We start from the raw sequence: 17,041 nt of genomic DNA, 5'->3' as shown, positions 1-17,041 counted from the left end.
CGTGCTGGAAATGTTGATTGTTATAGCAAAATCTCAGATACTTGGAATACGAGGGATGAATGGGTACATGGAGATAAGCCTCAGAAAGATCGATGGAAGTGAGCCAGTCTCCTTCCTAGTACCCTGTAAAATAGACTGAAGTGTGTGCATTTTGAATTTGTGATGAACAACATAGCGATTGAGCCTCTTTAGATCTAAAATGGGTCTCCAACCCCGGAATGCTTCGGGACCAGAAAGAGGAGGGAATAAAAACCCCTTCCCGCTGTGACAATGGTACAGGCTGGATGGCCTTGATATCGGAAAGATGAGTGATAGCGGCCGCCATGAGAGCCCGCTTAGTCGGGTCCCTGGAAAGGAGAAACCATAAAGTGCTCCGGAGGAGGCGACTGAAACTGAAGAGGGAGACCAAACCTTACAGTATCCCTAACCCAGGAATCAGGCGTTGATAAGTCCCACTGGTCGGCAAAGTACTTAAGGCGACCGCCAATGGGATAGGAAGTTGAAGGGCTACCTGGGACGGCGGGAGCTTTATTCCCAGTGCCCCAGAAGGGTCTCCTGTAGGAGCCTCCCCTTCTATTTCTATCCCCGAGTCGTTCCGGTCCTGATAGGTCGACTGGAACATCGGGGAGCTCTGATACCTGGGGGTGAAGGCCGGTGGAAAGGAAGATCGAAAGGAGCCCCTCCGAAAGGACTGAGACCCTCTAGACTCTTGCCTTCGAAAAAGAGATGGAAGGAACTTCTTATTCCGGCTCTCCATCAGCAACGGCTCAAGTGCTGGGCCAAACAATTTTCCCCTGACAAAGGAGCTGAGGCTAATTTGGCTTTGTTCTTGACATCGGCCTGCCAGTTCCGAAGCCATAGTAACCTACGTGCAGAGACGTGCGAGGAGATGGCCCTAGCGGAAAATTTTATGGAATGAAAAGTGGCATCGACGCGAACTCTGCTGCGGCCGTTAGTTTTGCAATGTTCTGATGTGCCCTAGTGTTTGAAGGGGGACATGCTGTCTTAACTGCCTGAGCCACCTGATAGAAGCTCGGGTGAAGAATGATGCGGCTGTGGCCGACCGGATGGCCCAAGCATCCGACTGGTGCGCTCGCCGTAAAGCCATCTCAGCTCGCTTATCCTCCGGCTTCAGCGCTTCTAAAGCGTCGGTGGGGTTGGATGAGGATGCTAGCCTCACTATTGGATCATCTACCTCCGGAGTGTTTAGCATGTTAGAAAACTCCGAGTCGAGATTGAACAACCTCTTGTCTTGACTGGAGGGAGTGGGAGGGCCCCGAGAGGCCCATTGTCTAGCGACCAAATCGGAAAAAATGGGGGAGTTGGAGCGACCTCGGTTTCGATGACCGGCTGTCTGAAAACTGAGTCTTCTGGTCCCCCTGAGATCGCGGTGATGGTTCAGAAGGAGCCTGGGAAGTCAGGCCCGAGACATTCTTTGCCTTGAATAACAAGGACTTAAACAAGCCCACGAATACTGGCTGGTCAGGGGAAATGCCCTCGTCCTCGGACATCTCCCCTTCCATGAGGTCTACCTCGAAGAATGGTTCTGAATACTGGATCGACCCGTCTGAACCTTCCTCTTCCCTGAAGGGTTCAAACCCCATTTCTTCCTCTTCCTGGCTCACCTCCCCTTCCGGGAAGGGGCTTCCCCTTCCGGGAAGGGGCTCCCCTTCCGGAAGGTACCTGACCGTGATGTGATGGCGGTCTGGAGAGAGATCTTCCGGACATCGACTCGACCTCGGGTGCCATCGTTTGGGATCCTGTTCTGGACAACTGTTGCACGCCCTCTGCTATTTCTTGTTTGATAGCCAGCTGCATCCACTCTATAATGCTGTCCGGAATAATGGATGAGGACGGGTTTTCTGGGCGTAGTCCCACTGCAGTTGGTGTGAAAGTGGCCTCAGGCGTGCGAGAAGCCTGGTGACTATGTGTGGGTGAACACCGGAAGGAGAGGATGACCTGACAAGGAGGGCAGGGCAGGATTTACAGAATGCGAGTCTTTAGATCGTTTGTCAAACTCCTTCTCCAAGGCCTTATGACGCCTTAAGGCATCCATTTGAGAGGCCTTGGAAGAGTCCTTGTCCCTTTTGCGCAGATAGTGCATTTTTGACTTTGCCTTCAAAGAAGGGCCACTGGGATTGCCTTCTGCCATGACACAAAAAGATATCAAATCAGAAAAAAAAGGGCAGTTGGCACGCCTGGGAGTTCGACCTACAACGCAGGCCGGCTTTCCTATAGTTGGGCGCGTCCCCCTTTTGGATAAAAATTTTTTTATTATAATATATTGTATTATTTTTAATTTTTATTATTATTATTTATTTATTTATTTTTATTTTTATATAGGGCGGGCCCAAAAATATCAATCAATTCCAAACAAAAGGAGGGCTTAATAATAAGCTGCTTTCAAAATATTACTTGCCAAGGATAAAGGAACAATTTTTTTTAAAAAAATTAAATCCTAACCATCCAATACACCAAATGAACGCAGAGGCCAGAAAGGAATAATCAACAATGGAAAAAAAGGATGGGGCCTCCAGAGGCAGCCTCCCACCAAAAATGGGAAGTAAGTGCCTACGTCTCTGGGCGAGCTGCGGAGAAGAAAGCCAACTAGAAATAATTTGAGAAGGGCAGCGTGGCACTGAACCCACACTACCCTTAACAATTAGGCACCACTCGGCCTGCCGGTCCCGCTATGGGCCTTTAAAACCCTCGCAGCCCAATCGGAGAGATAGCAAGAGAAATTCCAAAATGGCGGCCGGCCACGAGGCGCGCCCAAAATGGCCACCGATTCTGGCGCTATAACCTCAGAGACGCACAACCCTCTAGCACACCAAAAAACGGCTGGAAAATGAACGAGGGCTAAAATAAGAAGCTTTTGCTTCTAGGCGTTCGTGGGGAAGGCGCAACCGCGCTATCTGAAGCGCGATCTCAAGCCACTACTCAGCTGCAGTGCGGCTTGAAAACGGCAGAAGGAAAAAACAGAGGAGGGGTGGGGGGGGCAAGGGCTCCAAATCCCCTATCTCCCCCTTGAGGGACGAAAACAAAGCGTTCCTCCAGTAAAATTTAAGACAAACAAACTACCAGCGCAAAGGACAAGGAAGGAGAGATCAAACCTGATTTAGAAATAGCTAAGAACCTGAATCGGCCAAGGAGCAAGAAATCCAGCTGCCTGACTTAGCGAGGCTGAGCTAAAACTGGGGGAACGCATGGAGGAGTCACGTGGAGGAGGAGCGTTCCTCAATTATAGCTCAGCCTGTTAGAGTGAAGACTAGAGCACCTCCCACTATCTGGATGCTCACAGCAGCTCCACGGAGAACAGTAAAAGAACACAAAAAAAGTTGTAAAAGTCCAGCAAGGAGTTATAAAATAGGTCAGAAGTCATGAATCAAGAGATAGTAGCTTCCAAAGATGCAATTAAAACCCAGGCACATTTTTTAAAAAAATCGAACACCTGAAGGGAAAAGACAGCAAGAGACCAGACCTGATTTGAGCTCCTTACTTACCGAGATTTGCAGCCATCAAGACCCACAACTCTTCTCCAGGGGCCATGATCTTCTCCAGAGGGTAGGATCATTTGAAGATCACCTTGGGTCCCACCTAGTCTCCCCTTTAAAAAAACGGAGAGCAGACACCCCAAATAACCAGCTTTGGTGGCAAAATCAGTTGTTTATCAGCAGGAGAAAAAGAATTGCTTGTTATCTCGTGGGAGGAGCTCCGTTATTATTTTTTTTAACTTTTTGGCAGCTTTTGATAGCATTGTCCATGGTACAACGGAACGACAGGTAGCTCTTCACTTACATTTAGTGACCATTTGAAGTTACAACACTGAAAAAAGTGACCTATGATCAGTGGTGGGATTCCAAATCGTGCGTTATTGGTTCTTAGTGCGCGCTTTGCGCGAATCAGCTGAGCTTTAAAAAAAAGGGATATAGGACAGGAAATGGCGGGGGCAATTCTGCTACTGATATGCCAGAACCGGTCCGAACTGACTGAATACCACCTCTGCTTATGACCATTTTTCACACGACTGTTGCAGCCACCCATTGGTCATGTGATCAAAATTCAGAAGCTTGGCAACTGATTCTTATTTATGGCGGTGTCATCTTTTGCAACTTTCTTAGAAGCAAAGTCAATGGGAAAGCCAGATTCACTTTACAACCATGTTATTAACTGCAGTGATTCACTTAACAAATGTGTGAAGAAAGATAGTAAACGCTGAGCCATCATGCCAGTTATTTAATTACATAATTAAAAATAAATGTAATATTTATTACCCAGTTTGGGTAATGAAATGCCTGCAAGAAAACAATCGAGCTGAGAGAGCACCAAGGACCTCTCATTTCAACCCTAAGCTACAAATAATTCTCCTTTACTGGTACATTGAACATTATTTCCCATATGTTTTCTCCTTATAACAATATGGAGACAGTGGGAATTTCTTATGCAAACTGCTCCATCTGGTGGTTCTTGGAAACCATCTGGTTCCAAATCATATTAAAAACAGTGCGCCTCAGCTCCTCTGTCTAGCTGAAATGGTCTCCCAATTAGGGCTGAATTAGAGCATATTCGTATAATCTTCTGGCAGTGACCCTGATGAAGTACAGCAGTGTTTCTCAACCTTGGCAATTTTAAGATGGATGGACTTCAATTCAACCCAGAATTCCAGAATTTACCAGTTCATATTTCTCTACATCTGAAAAACACAGACAGATAAATTAACTGATACTGAAGATTAAGCTCTGAATTGAAATAATTGTGAATAGGTAATTTTAGGAAACAACAGCAGCCATATAAAACAGGACTTTTTTTTTTCATTCTGCTTGTTCTGTGAGCCATTTTGTTTGGCAGATCTTGCTAGCTATACAGGCAACAGAGTGTGTACTTAAGAGAACCATGGCACCTGTTTTGAAAATGCAGCATGTGCATTGATAGCCCTTATTATTTCTTGTCTCTTCTTATGAAACTTCATAGGAAAAACAAGGGCATGAATAGAAAGTGAAATAAAGCAATAAAGCTTAGCTGCCAGATCAGAACTATTCCAGTTTTTTAAAAAGAAGGACATCTCTAGACAAGAGTACTCATAGTGTTGATAGTTCTTCCATTGCAACTTACAACCATTTTTCAAGGCACTGGTTTGGGTTGTTGTTGTTTTTTTTTTTTGTAATTTCAGCATTTCTTGAGGGAACAAATTCAGGATTGAGGAATTTGTGTGATACATATATCACACAAATACATAAAATTGTTGGCACAGATTGCTTGCAAATCATTGTATTCAGTAGAAACAGCATCCTTTACTGTTTTCTTCTTTAACATCCAAGGAAGCAAACAATTCAAGTTCTGAGTCAATGTTTAGCACTGGCAATTCACCAAATAAGGAAGGCAGAAGTTTGATCCTTATATGCCATAGACATTCCTACTGAGTCAAAATGTGTACTAATAAATGGGTTCAATTTCTACTAATGAAAATGGAAAACTGGGAACAGGAACATTTAACAAGAACTTTGCTCAGGGAAAACTCCTCCCCAATTTTTGCCACTGTAAACCTAGCTTTATTTCAGAATCAGAGCAAAAATGCTGCCCACGACCATCTTTGATAAAAAATGTTCTAATAATAGCAATTTGAATACCAAAAATTGGTTCCCCCATCTGTATTAGATTTATTCATACGGAAGTTGCATAGATAATGAAAAGATGTTTTAATTTCAATTCCTGTACTGAGCAAGGTCGAAATGTTCCTTCCATTCCTGAGATTCGTCACCGATATTATATAGCATATAAACACAGATTATAAGATCTCCGAGTAGTTGATTGATACTACTCCTAAATAGCAGTTCTTTATATTATGCAGAGTAGTTGCCAACGACTTCAGTGAACAGGATTCTCCACGAAACATTATAAAGGCAAATGAGATCGTAAGAATGCCTATGGAGATTCTCAGTCATCCAGGTCATGGTTGCCCCAAAGGTGCTTTTTTCAAGAGGCAATTGGACTTTCTTTGTTTTTCCTTGAAGACATTTCACTTCTCATCCAAGAAGCTTCTTCAGCTATGAGCAAAACATAAGAAAAACCAGAAAGTCCAGTTGCCTCTTGAAAAAAGCACATTTTGAGAGATCGTGGTAACTCCTTTGGCTTTTTATTTGGTCAATAAGATTGTCTGTTCCAACATTAAGAGTTCCAGGGGCCAGGTGCATGCAGAAACTCTCTTCTACTGTTTACCCTAACCTTGTTTAACACATGCAGCCTACAATTCTGAATATAGCACTGCAAATAGCCATCAAGATTGTTAATGACATGCCTGCCATTTCTTGATCATCTCTTGGAAAATATTGAAACCCCCCCTCCACACACAACTTCCCCTTTTTTGTACCACAAATATTCAAATCTCCACTTTATGAATCAATATATAGAATACAGGTAGTCCTCGACATATGACAATTGAGCTCAAAGCTAAGCAAGACTAAAGCTAAGCAAACAATTAAGTGAATTTTCACCCATTTTATGACTTTTTTTGCCACAGTTAAATGAATCACTGCAGTTGTTAAAGACATGGTTAAGTGAATCTGGCTTCCCCATTGACTTTGCTGGTCAGAAGTTCACGAAAGGTTATCACATGACACTGAAACCATCATAAATATGAGTCAGTTACCAAGCATCTAAATTTTGATCACATGATCATGGGAATGCTGCAATGGTCATAAGTGTGGAAAAAATGGTCATAAGACACTTTTTTCAGTGCTGTTGTAATTCTGAACAGTCACCAAATGAACTGTTGTAAGTCAAGGACTACCTGTATTGAGTATTAAATTGAGCAAGCTTCATAGTAACTTTCTTGTGCCTTCTATTCACTTTTCAAAATAGCTGACACCCATGAGATCACTAAAGTCAACAACTGGAAAGAGTACACTTTCTTGCCCCCCTAGATAAATCTATTTATTCATTTATTTATTTGCTTGTTGCCCTAGTTTTAAAAAAAAAAAGCTTGGATTACAAGTGTATGAACAATATAAAAAGTATAAAAACAGATTCCATAGATTTCTACTACATTGATACAAAGTGCATAACTACATACAATTCATCTTGCATTACTACTCGAGGAAGAGGGAAAGGGAGGAACAGTCTGCTGTAGTAGTAATAAATAAATAAATACAGAAGAAGAGATGATCCATATTATAGTTACACATAATTCATACTGTAATTGAAAATGCACAGAACTGTTGACCAATATTGACTAGTGTAAGCATCAACCAAGAAACCAACAGGAAGAAGATAACCAAGACGCCTACACGCATCCTTCAGAGTTTACCAAGCCAGCAAAACTGCCAAGGCATTAGGTCAGTCTGGGGAAAAAAACTATTTTATCCTCCCTTTAGAATAAGTCTCCTATTTACAACAGGGGATAGGGATAGAAGAAAGGCAATTAAGGACACCCTATAAAAATAGGAAGACATTATTTAATATTCATATTTGTCTGACATAGCGCAACTAAAATTTCATTGTTCAGTTAAAAAAAAAAAAAACCCAGGCACATTTATAACAGTGCACTGCAGAATCAAATCAAAATTCTCACACTATTCAAATGAAGTAAAACAAAAATCAAAAGCAGCAGAACTCTTGCCGGGAAGCCATTATTTTGATCCCAAAAAGCAGCCACATTTTAACAGAAAGCTATTCCTGGGTAATCAGAATGTCAATTAAAAAACCAGGAATCATAATGCTTCAGTTTACCCTATTTCTGAAGCAAGTTTGACATAAGAGCCTTACTGAACTGTACAATAATTAATTACAGTAATATTGCCTGAAAACAATGGTGGGATGTTTAGGAACTTGGGAGTCACCAAAGGGAATCGCATGGGAATGTTGGAGGGAAACCAGATAACTTGTTTTTCAAGTTTTTGAGACATGAGATATTATTATCAAATTAGGGGTAATCATTAGGGATGTTAACTAAGTAGCTCTGTATTGGGAGTCTGGGCAAAGGAGGAGCTACAACAGTTGGAGGCACTTCTGGATAAGGAGGGGCAAATGAGAATTCCAGGAGGGTAGCAGCTGGGACAAAGTTTCAAGAATAATGAATAACATTTACTATGTCCAGGTGGCATGAACGTACAAGTGGGTCTCTGCAGGCATTCAGTCAATCTGTGAAATATTTTAAGAGAATATATTACATAATTCAACCTCTCCAAGGCTGGTGCATGGGCTCCTGTCGTATCTGGCAAACCTGCTCAATAATTGATTCCACCCAATAGTCAGGCTGAACTACGGTGTGGAAGTAAGAAGAATGCCATGAGTTGCTATACACATATTTACGGAGGATATAATTCAAAATATTAATTTTTGCTTTTTCAAATGGCATAGAAAGCATCTTCAAGGAGAGTGGTGGGAAACATTAGTATTGGAATGTTCCTGACTTGGATAAGAAATAAGTCAACAATATGGAGAGAGGAGGGAGTGACAAGGGCTAAACCTGAATTTTGGTCAACATGGCTTTCTTTTGAAGTTTTCAAACAAAAGGAAGAACTTACTAACATATGTGGTATGGTTCTAAGCCTACAGGCCATTTTAAGAATTAGTATTACAAATGGATAATAGACAACTGTTCCCACTCTGAAAAAGTGGGCATAGTTTTATACCTGTAAGGTACTGTAGCATCATACCAAGAGAAACCTATTTGGTAATTAAAGGTTTTGTCATCACATCACTGTGTTTACATCATATTGCTGTGCAATCCGTATGCAAATGGAGAACATTTCTACTGACTTTTCTATTTGATAAACAATATATGGATCTCCAGGTGTTGTTGAACTATTGCAGTCAAATGCATCCAATCTGCTCAACAGTTAAAGATGGTGGGACCTGCAATCCAACAGCTAAAGGACCACATGTTGCCTGTCCCTATCCTAAAATATTATGAAAAAATTGTTTCTCTGTATAAATTACCTGCAATATTGTTTGTGGGGAAAATTATGATTTAAGATAGTGGTACCACCCCTTGGTCTGATCAACCTTCACACGTACCAGTTTTGCCTGTCAAATGCATCCACTGTCAGTTCACACATACATTCTTCCTATCCAGAAATACTAACTCGAATGAAACATCTTTCATAGAACTCCACAAACTTTACATCATATGCATGGTAGAGAAGTCTTATACAAGCTTCCAAATTCATGCCATGGCTCTGCTTTATTAACATGGCATCATCCTCTGGAAACACAAGCCTTTCAACTCCAGCAGAATTCCCAGCTATAGAAAGGCTCCAAATACGAAGAATTGGAAGAGCAGAATAGTTGAAGGGCACTACACTGGGGAAGACTACCTTAGAGTAAATCATTCCTCTCCTCATAGAGACAGAAAAAAATGGCTACCTAAAATTTATTATGCCAAGCAGGAAAACTGCTGATGACAAATGTATATATACTCCGTATCAGGGATGTGTGCAGAGTATGATTAGAAAAGTCAAAATGGCAACCCTAATAATGCAATTGAAAACTTCTCCTTTTTTAAATCAATGTTACACATAAAAAGAGGCAGAGCTTTGATTGCACTACTTCAGCCTCCATCCTTTTTCTTTTTAACCATACGCTGCAATCACCCCTGCTCCACATGGTCACCAGCCTTCCAGTCATTAGGGTGGGAACGAGGCTAAACAAAGATGACACACAGCAGCGTTCAGCTTCACCATGTGGCCAATATTTCTTAGTCTTTTTTTTTTCTGAAAAGATATCAAGGGACTCTGAATTAGTAGAATTGATGCAGTTAAAAAAAAATCTTCAGACAGTTCGAAGGAAAATAAAAATAAAAGTCTTTTGGTCTCCAAAGTAAAAGGAAGGCCACTTCAACAGATGGAAGAAGAGGTCGCATCTGTCTCCCTCTGCATCTCTCTTTAAGGAAGTCACCACTCTTCTTGATTGGGGATGGTGGAGGATGGAGGAACCGGCGGTGGAGACTTCTCGGCGGCAGGCTGCTTATTACGACAGCAGGGCTTGAAGAGATGGGTGTCTATAAGGACTTCTCCAAAGCGGCCTTTGTAAATAATTCCACAGCAAACCTTTTGCCTTCAGGGGGAAAACAAATCAAACTGTTACTACTTGTATAATTTATTAAACTTGCATCTCGCCAGATTTTCGCTGCCTCTGAATGGATTACAACAATCCAAAAAAGAAATTGCAATAAAATAAGGCATAAAAGGTAAAGATAAAAAAAAAAATGGCAAGCACAATAAACACTCTCAAAGAACCAGATCTTTAGGATTATTCTAAACAACAGCACAGTAAGGCCCATATTTTAAAGATAATTTTAAAATAATTTATGTGCACAGTACTTTCCCGAAAATAAGACCCAACTGGAAAATAAGCCCTAATGCGTCTTTTGGAGCAAAACTTAATATAAGACCTGTTCTTATTTTCAGGGAAAGATGGATAACTATTGGACTAATAGGTGGTTCTCTTAACAATTGCCCTGTTTAGCAGCTTTTGAAATTACAGTGGTGCTCTAAAAGTAATTTTATGGCCCGTTTTGCACTTGCACAACCATCAAAGGGTCCCCATGGCCATGCAATGAAGATTTGGGTGCACTGCAACTGATGACTGTTTCAACCATTGCAGCATCGCATGGCCACGATTACCAATTGGGCGCCTATGCACATGCAGAGTCCAGGGAGAAGCTAGCAGTAGAAACACAAGTTGCGGTCATGTGAGATCAACCTGTTGGTTAGTGGTGGAGTTGTGGGTCCCAATTGTGCTTATTAAGAGGGGATGACTTATACAGACTTATAGCAAAATTCATTAAAAGTTGTTCCATTCATAAACGGCTGTTTTTCCCCTGAGCGTTTTTCCTGCAAAGTTGCTGGACATGCGTGTTTTTTCACTACAATTGCCTAGTTCTGACAGTACATCCATCAACGTGGTTTACTTGTGTGCTTGTTTATTTGTGTTCACATGGCAATCAGCAAAATCAAACTCTGGGTAACAAACATGGTTAAAAGCATCAATGCAAAATGAAAATAAATAATGATACATACAACAATGGTGCCTGCATGCTGTATCAAAACAAGCACTGTTTATTAGCCAGCTTCTCACAAAGCCTGAGTCTCATTAAAGCTTTAGAAGACCCCAAGGTCACCCAGCTGGTTCCCCCGATAAGTACACACTAGAACCGTCCTCCCAGGCCACCAACTTAATCATCACACCATGCTGTTTTCCTGCTCAAAGTCATAATTAGGTAAGTATAAAACATTCTATTTAGAGATCCTACGTGTTTATAGCACTCCAAATGAAACAAAAGGCTGTATCAGTGTGACGATGTGTGTGTGTTTTTTTTTTAATCAAAGGCAACTACTCTTAACTTACAGTAAAATGATTACTCTGCGGGCCTTCTTCTCCTGATCTAAAAGCACTACTTAAATTCAGCCATGAAGTGCACTGCCATTACTCTCCATCCCTCAAGGTTTGGTGGAATTAAGTACAATTTTGTCTTTGTTTTAGAACTGTGCCAAGCTTCTTTAGGCCTATGCTACATTTTTTGTGTCTTCTTGGTGGGAAACCAAATTTTGGTCTTATAGATGGAAGGTACTCCAAGGGATTAAGACGAGCACATTGTTGTTCTGACCAAGGCTTCCTGAGACCATAATTAATTACATGCTTAGTCCAAACAACTCTTTTTATTTCAATGCTGGGAATTCTGTTCATTCCCAGCCTGTAATGAGCCCCAAACAGTCTCTTGAAATAAGCATCCACCTTTATCTCCTTTGAATTGCTGCCAACAATCAAAGTGCCAAATTAACTGTAAAAACCCAAACCGGCGTACAAAGTCCACACAGAGCTTCAAGGTTTAATTCGAACATTGCAAACAAAGTTGCTTCCTGCAAACGTTCCTGTCCCTTTGCTCCTCCTTTATGTCTTATGGGAGGGCCAATCATCTCCAAGCCTTACTCCCAAGTCACCCCTTTTGTCTTAACTGTTCTTGCCTTCTGGCAGCTCTGCACATGTGCGCACTGGGAACAAGCTCCCCTTGTTTCTCTGCCTCGCTGCTGTCAGATTCTAGAGGCTCTGGAGTCAGGACATAACTGCCAGATGGCCCTGACCCCATCTCTGTATCGGACACAGGACCCTTGTCCGAGTCCTCCCCAGACTCCTGGACTGGCCCATGTTCGTCTCCACTGTCCAACTCTGCTGCCATCTCTGCAGGCTGCCGGCAGACCACTACAATTGCCATGGACTTCAAGGTACTCTTCAGGTATAAGAAAGTTCCCATCAATTTACAGGTAGTCTTCAACTTATGACCACTATTGAACCCAACATTTCTGTTGCTAAGTGAGACATTTGTTAAGTGAGTTTTGCCCATTTTATGACCTGTCTTATCACAGTTGTTAAGTGAATTGCTGCAGTTGTTAAGCTAGTAACACGGTTGTTCAGTGAATCTAGCTTCCCTGTTGATTTTGCTTGTGAAAAGGTTGCAAAAGGGGATCACATGACCAGCTGGTGTGAAGCAGTGGCCAATTTTGATCATGTGACCATGAGGGAATGCAACAAAGGCCGTAAGTGTGAAAAGGGGCCATAAGTCACTTTCTTCAGTGCCGTTGTAACTTTGAATGGTCACTAAATGAACTGTTTGTAAGTTGAGAACTACCTGTATTGTGCAGCAAGAAAACCCACCCATTTCGAATATCTTCCTAATCCCCAACTCTCTTTACAGAGAACTGGTCCTTGCTAGACTTAGCAAGCATTTCCGCTGACATGAGCGTGCAGCACTAGCTAATCTTAAAGCATGAAGGATATTTGCAGATCAATACACCTGCTGGCTGTTGTCAACAACATCCATCACTCCTCTCCAAGAAAGGATTAATACTGAAAAGGGAGAAGAAAGTCGCCTGAAGACGTAGAATTTTACTCTTAAGATAACAACAGGCCTTGTGATCCGATTCATGCTCTGCATGATATCCACTTACTTTTACCCACTTGCTTAAACAACCAGGTTGAGTCATCAGCTGTCTGCAAATGCTGTCTAATTGTTGAGGGAACGGAAGCAGCAGAGCCTTGTAATTAAGATGACATTTTATGCAATTATGTGCATTTCTAACTTCTGTCTCTCTTCCTGAGTTTCTCTCTTCTGTCTACCTTCTCTTTTGTCTAAAGCAGAGGTCTCCAAACTTGGCAACTTTAAGACTTGTGGACTTCAATGCCCAGAAATCTCCAGTCAGCAGAGCTGGCTGAGGAACTCTGGGAGTTGAAGTCCACAAGTCTTAAAGTTGCCAAGTTTGGGGACCGCTGGTCTAAAGCTAAGTCTCCAAGTCCCTTTCAGGTATGGAAAGGGTCTTTAAAATTGGCAAGTTTAAGACTTGTGGACTTCAACTCCCAGAATTCCTGAGCTAACGTGACTGGAGGAGGAATTCTGGGAGTTGAAGTCCCCAAGTCTTAAACTTGCCAAGTTTGAAGACCCCTGATTATGGTCTTGCACTCATCAATTTCTCTTCTTTTAACATTATGTTTGTACACATCCATCCATCAATCTTCATTCACTGCTTGAGTCTGAAAAACAATTCAAGATCCTACTAGGAATAATAGGGTACACAAATTCACAAATGGGGCATTTTCACCTTTTCCAGTATGTAAGATCCAAGAAGGAGAAGACAGGTGTACGGCTTGAACCTGGTGCCATCTCAGTGTCTGAACCATCGTCAGACTGGTTGCTATAGCAAGGCGAGTGGGCTGGAGAGGCACTTGAGGTAGTGCTATGAGCATCAGAGTCTATAAGAAGGAAGGAAATAATTGCACTAAAATAAATTTAATGCACCATTCAGGGAGAGGAAGTGTCTGTTATTCCGAAATATCCATTAAATCTGAATTTAATGTTGTGTAACTTAACGTCATTTGTATAATAATGCAATTATGCAGATATGTTATTAGGAAAATGACGTAAATCAAATTAATAAATGCAAATGAACTATACTTGGACTGAACATCACTTTTAGTCACCAAATGATTGTCCAATTTTGTCCAATTTACTTCAGATATAACATTTAGTTCATCCATAGGAGATCCAGATGCAAATTTCTGTTAAATCAAAGTTTTATTCTATGTAACACAGTTTTAAACCCAGAAATATTTATCAAAGATGGACTGAAGACTTCTTTGATTCTTCATTGTTTTAACTTTCATTTGCAACATAACATGAAGAAAAATTAAGATTCTCTCTCTATATTTTTAATGCAACATATAGGAAGTTTTCATTTCTTATGGCAACCACAAAGGCTATTTTTCTCCTGATTTTTCTTCAAACTACTAGTATTTAATCCTATTCTAATGAATCTGAACTTTACAATTTTGGGAAAGACCAAACCGTTTATAGTAAACACAAAATTGTTATTTCAAACATACTGTATTATTCCTTTTCTCACCAGATTTGTTGTGGTTAGCACAAATATGGCATAGTGAGTAATTACTGTTCGCCTCCCGTTTGTATAATAAATTATATATAATGGTTTGGAATAAACAGGTATTATCTCTTCTCAGGTCATAAAATCAGCCAGATTGTGTTTGCTCAGAGAACCTTTTGAGGCTGGTCATGAGAACCACTAATATTCAAATATCCTCCAGCAATTGTCTTTCACTTGGGTACAAAAATAATCTGACAAATTAAATAAAATTCACACATCGTACGATTGTGAACCTACTTCTAAAGGCAAGATGTAAAAGCCGAGACTGACTATTAAGTATCAAGAGTCAATAGACTGAAAGTCCTCCTTGCTGACTGAACATACAGTTGAGCTATTACACCAGAGAAAGGTAAGGAACCCCTGTGGATTTTACTCCACTAGTTGTTGCCAACTATTAGGGCGATGCTCATCTCCATTTCAAAGCCATTAAGTTAGCATTCTCCAAAGATATTTATGCTGTCATGAGACCAGCAACATGGATCACTGTTACGTTCCCACCGAAATGGTACCTGTTTATCTACTTGCATTTACATGCTTTCAAACTGCTGGATTTGCAGAAGCTGAGGCACTTGGGTCTTAAACCTTGGCTGCAGGATTTCAAGCTGAAAAACCCAATGTCTTAACCGCTGAGCCACCCTACCGCCCATATCAGATTAAAAAATCAATATGAACAGAACATACTGTGTCGCTTTAACTCTTTCTGAAGTTTGCTGATTTGATTGCTTTTCATCCTGTTACTAGGTAGAGGTTTCATCTTCTTTGGCTTCAGTGTTGTTTTAAGGCTCGGTCCAGCCCTTGCATCTACCACCTGTAGAAAGGCAACAGGATAGCTTAGTACCGTCAGGAACAATAAGGCCTACACAGATAAATTTTTAAAAATGGGAAAATATGCTGATTTGAAGTTTTTTTAAAAAAAAAACCGGATTCCAAAGCTAAAAAGAAGAAAAAGCAGGAAAATTGATTTTTTTTTATCAAGCCTATCCAACCCTAGTGCCAATAAAAGTTTGTGATTGGTACTTACCAAAGAAATTAAACAGTTGGAAATTGTGATATTTTATTCAGAATTTGTTCTGCCATTGGATTCCTGCCAGTGCAGTGCAGCAGCTTGCAAACCGAAACCGCATTCTATAAATGTTTTCAAAGATAATAACTAGGTGACTGAAGTTTCTGCCACGCAAAATTCTAACTGGAATGATTGATGACTCTTGGCTATGAATGTGTCCCATTGGAGAATATGAATTACGATACACCCAGGGGGTGGGGGAAAACCAGGGTCAAGGGTGACAATGAATTATGTGCCTCAGAGTTGGCTACACCCAGGTAATGCCGGACAGTTTAACTCCCAATAAATCCTTTTTAAGTTTTGGAAGTTTGGCTCAAGATTCATGATTTAATTGGGGTAACTGCCAGAATCCTGACATCAATGCTACTTAAGAAAAAAGGATTGGTTTTCACAAAATAGTGAACGGTGCTAATATATAAATTGGAACTTTCAGGTTTGAATTTTCTTCTATAGCAGAAAACAATGGGAGGTGATTTTGTAGTTCTAGAACTAATATTCAACCAAACCACAATTATTATAATTTCCAAATGTTATAAAGGCGTTACACGAGAAGGGTAGGTATAGATGAGGAAAATGTTCATGAAATGTATAATTTTATGTTAACGTAAATACCACCCAATGCATTATTGGAGAAAAGACTGTTTACAAGAATATTTCCAATTTATATTAAGAGATGTTTAAAAATATGTCCCGATTTTCATACAAATTGTAAGGAAGTTAGAATAATATAGAAACTGGACAAAAATTTAATTAAGGTAAAGTTGAGAAATGGCTAGAAACTTGAGCAAAGCTGAAGTTTGACAGATTACTAACTAAGTAGTCATTACTACATAACGGTATTTGGGATGGGCATTTCTGTCACTAAGAAATGTGGTAATAAAATGCAACGTCATGTGTCACCACACTGCTTAATGATTATAGTTCCTGGTTACTACTAAATAAATCATCACGTGTCATTAAGCAAAGACCTCCCACAACTGTGACTTCATGCTAGATTCCTCACTGACTGCAAATCGCAATAGCCTGACTATGGCTGCAGTACTGCAACACTGCGAAGTCCAAGTCAGTTACCAAATACCCAGATCACATGACCGCAGGGAGGCTGCAATGGCCGGAACTTCCAAGGACTGGTTGGAAGTATCCTTTGTTCAGGACTGTTGTTAAATTTGAAGTTGCTGAACAAGTGATCCTTAATCAAGAACCACCTGTTATCATTCCTGCTGTTACCTATTCACCCTAATATAGAAAGACATTTATTACAAGCAACACTCAAGCCACAACCCACAATCAGGAGTGTCATGGTCTACCTACAGTAGCTTCATCTTTGAGAACTAGACTGTAAATTAGGAATGTTCAAGCCAGACTTGTTGTGGCTCATACAAAACATGATCTCTCTGTCACCACCTTCCTCGTGTTTATTTAACCTGTTAGATTCCTGTGAATCATACTAATAATAAAGGCAGGTAGAGACAAAGCTAGAATGGCAGCAGCTCTAGGCATGTTGAGTGCTACTCAGTAGAAGAAGAATATATTGGATCACCAATCT

General features: G+C 40.8%; 1 protein-coding gene across 2 annotated transcripts in view; it reads right to left on the bottom strand.

Annotated features, from left to right (window-relative positions):
• Window positions 1-6,925: 6,925 nt before the first annotated feature.
• The window catches only part of SINHCAF (SIN3-HDAC complex associated factor), a 33,392-nt gene continuing 23,276 nt past the window's right edge, over window positions 6,926-17,041 (bottom strand). For both annotated transcript variants that reach the window (XM_026695099.2, XM_087968522.1), the window contains exons 4-6: window positions 15,114-15,240; window positions 13,593-13,743; window positions 6,926-10,053 (exon numbers count right to left, since the gene is read on the bottom strand). In XM_026695099.2, the coding sequence (XP_026550884.1) occupies window positions 9,891-10,053; window positions 13,593-13,743; window positions 15,114-15,240 (441 nt within the window). In that variant the 3' untranslated portion in view covers window positions 6,926-9,890. The remainder of the gene's footprint in view (window positions 10,054-13,592; window positions 13,744-15,113; window positions 15,241-17,041) is intronic.

The sequence above is a fragment of the Notechis scutatus genome, chromosome 6, assembly GCF_049901735.1.
Source record: "Notechis scutatus isolate UNSWTSFEM ecotype Mainland chromosome 6, rNotScu1.2, whole genome shotgun sequence".
NCBI classification, from domain to species: Eukaryota; Metazoa; Chordata; class Lepidosauria; order Squamata; family Elapidae; genus Notechis; species Notechis scutatus.
This window is presented reverse-complemented; position numbering and strand designations above follow the sequence as displayed.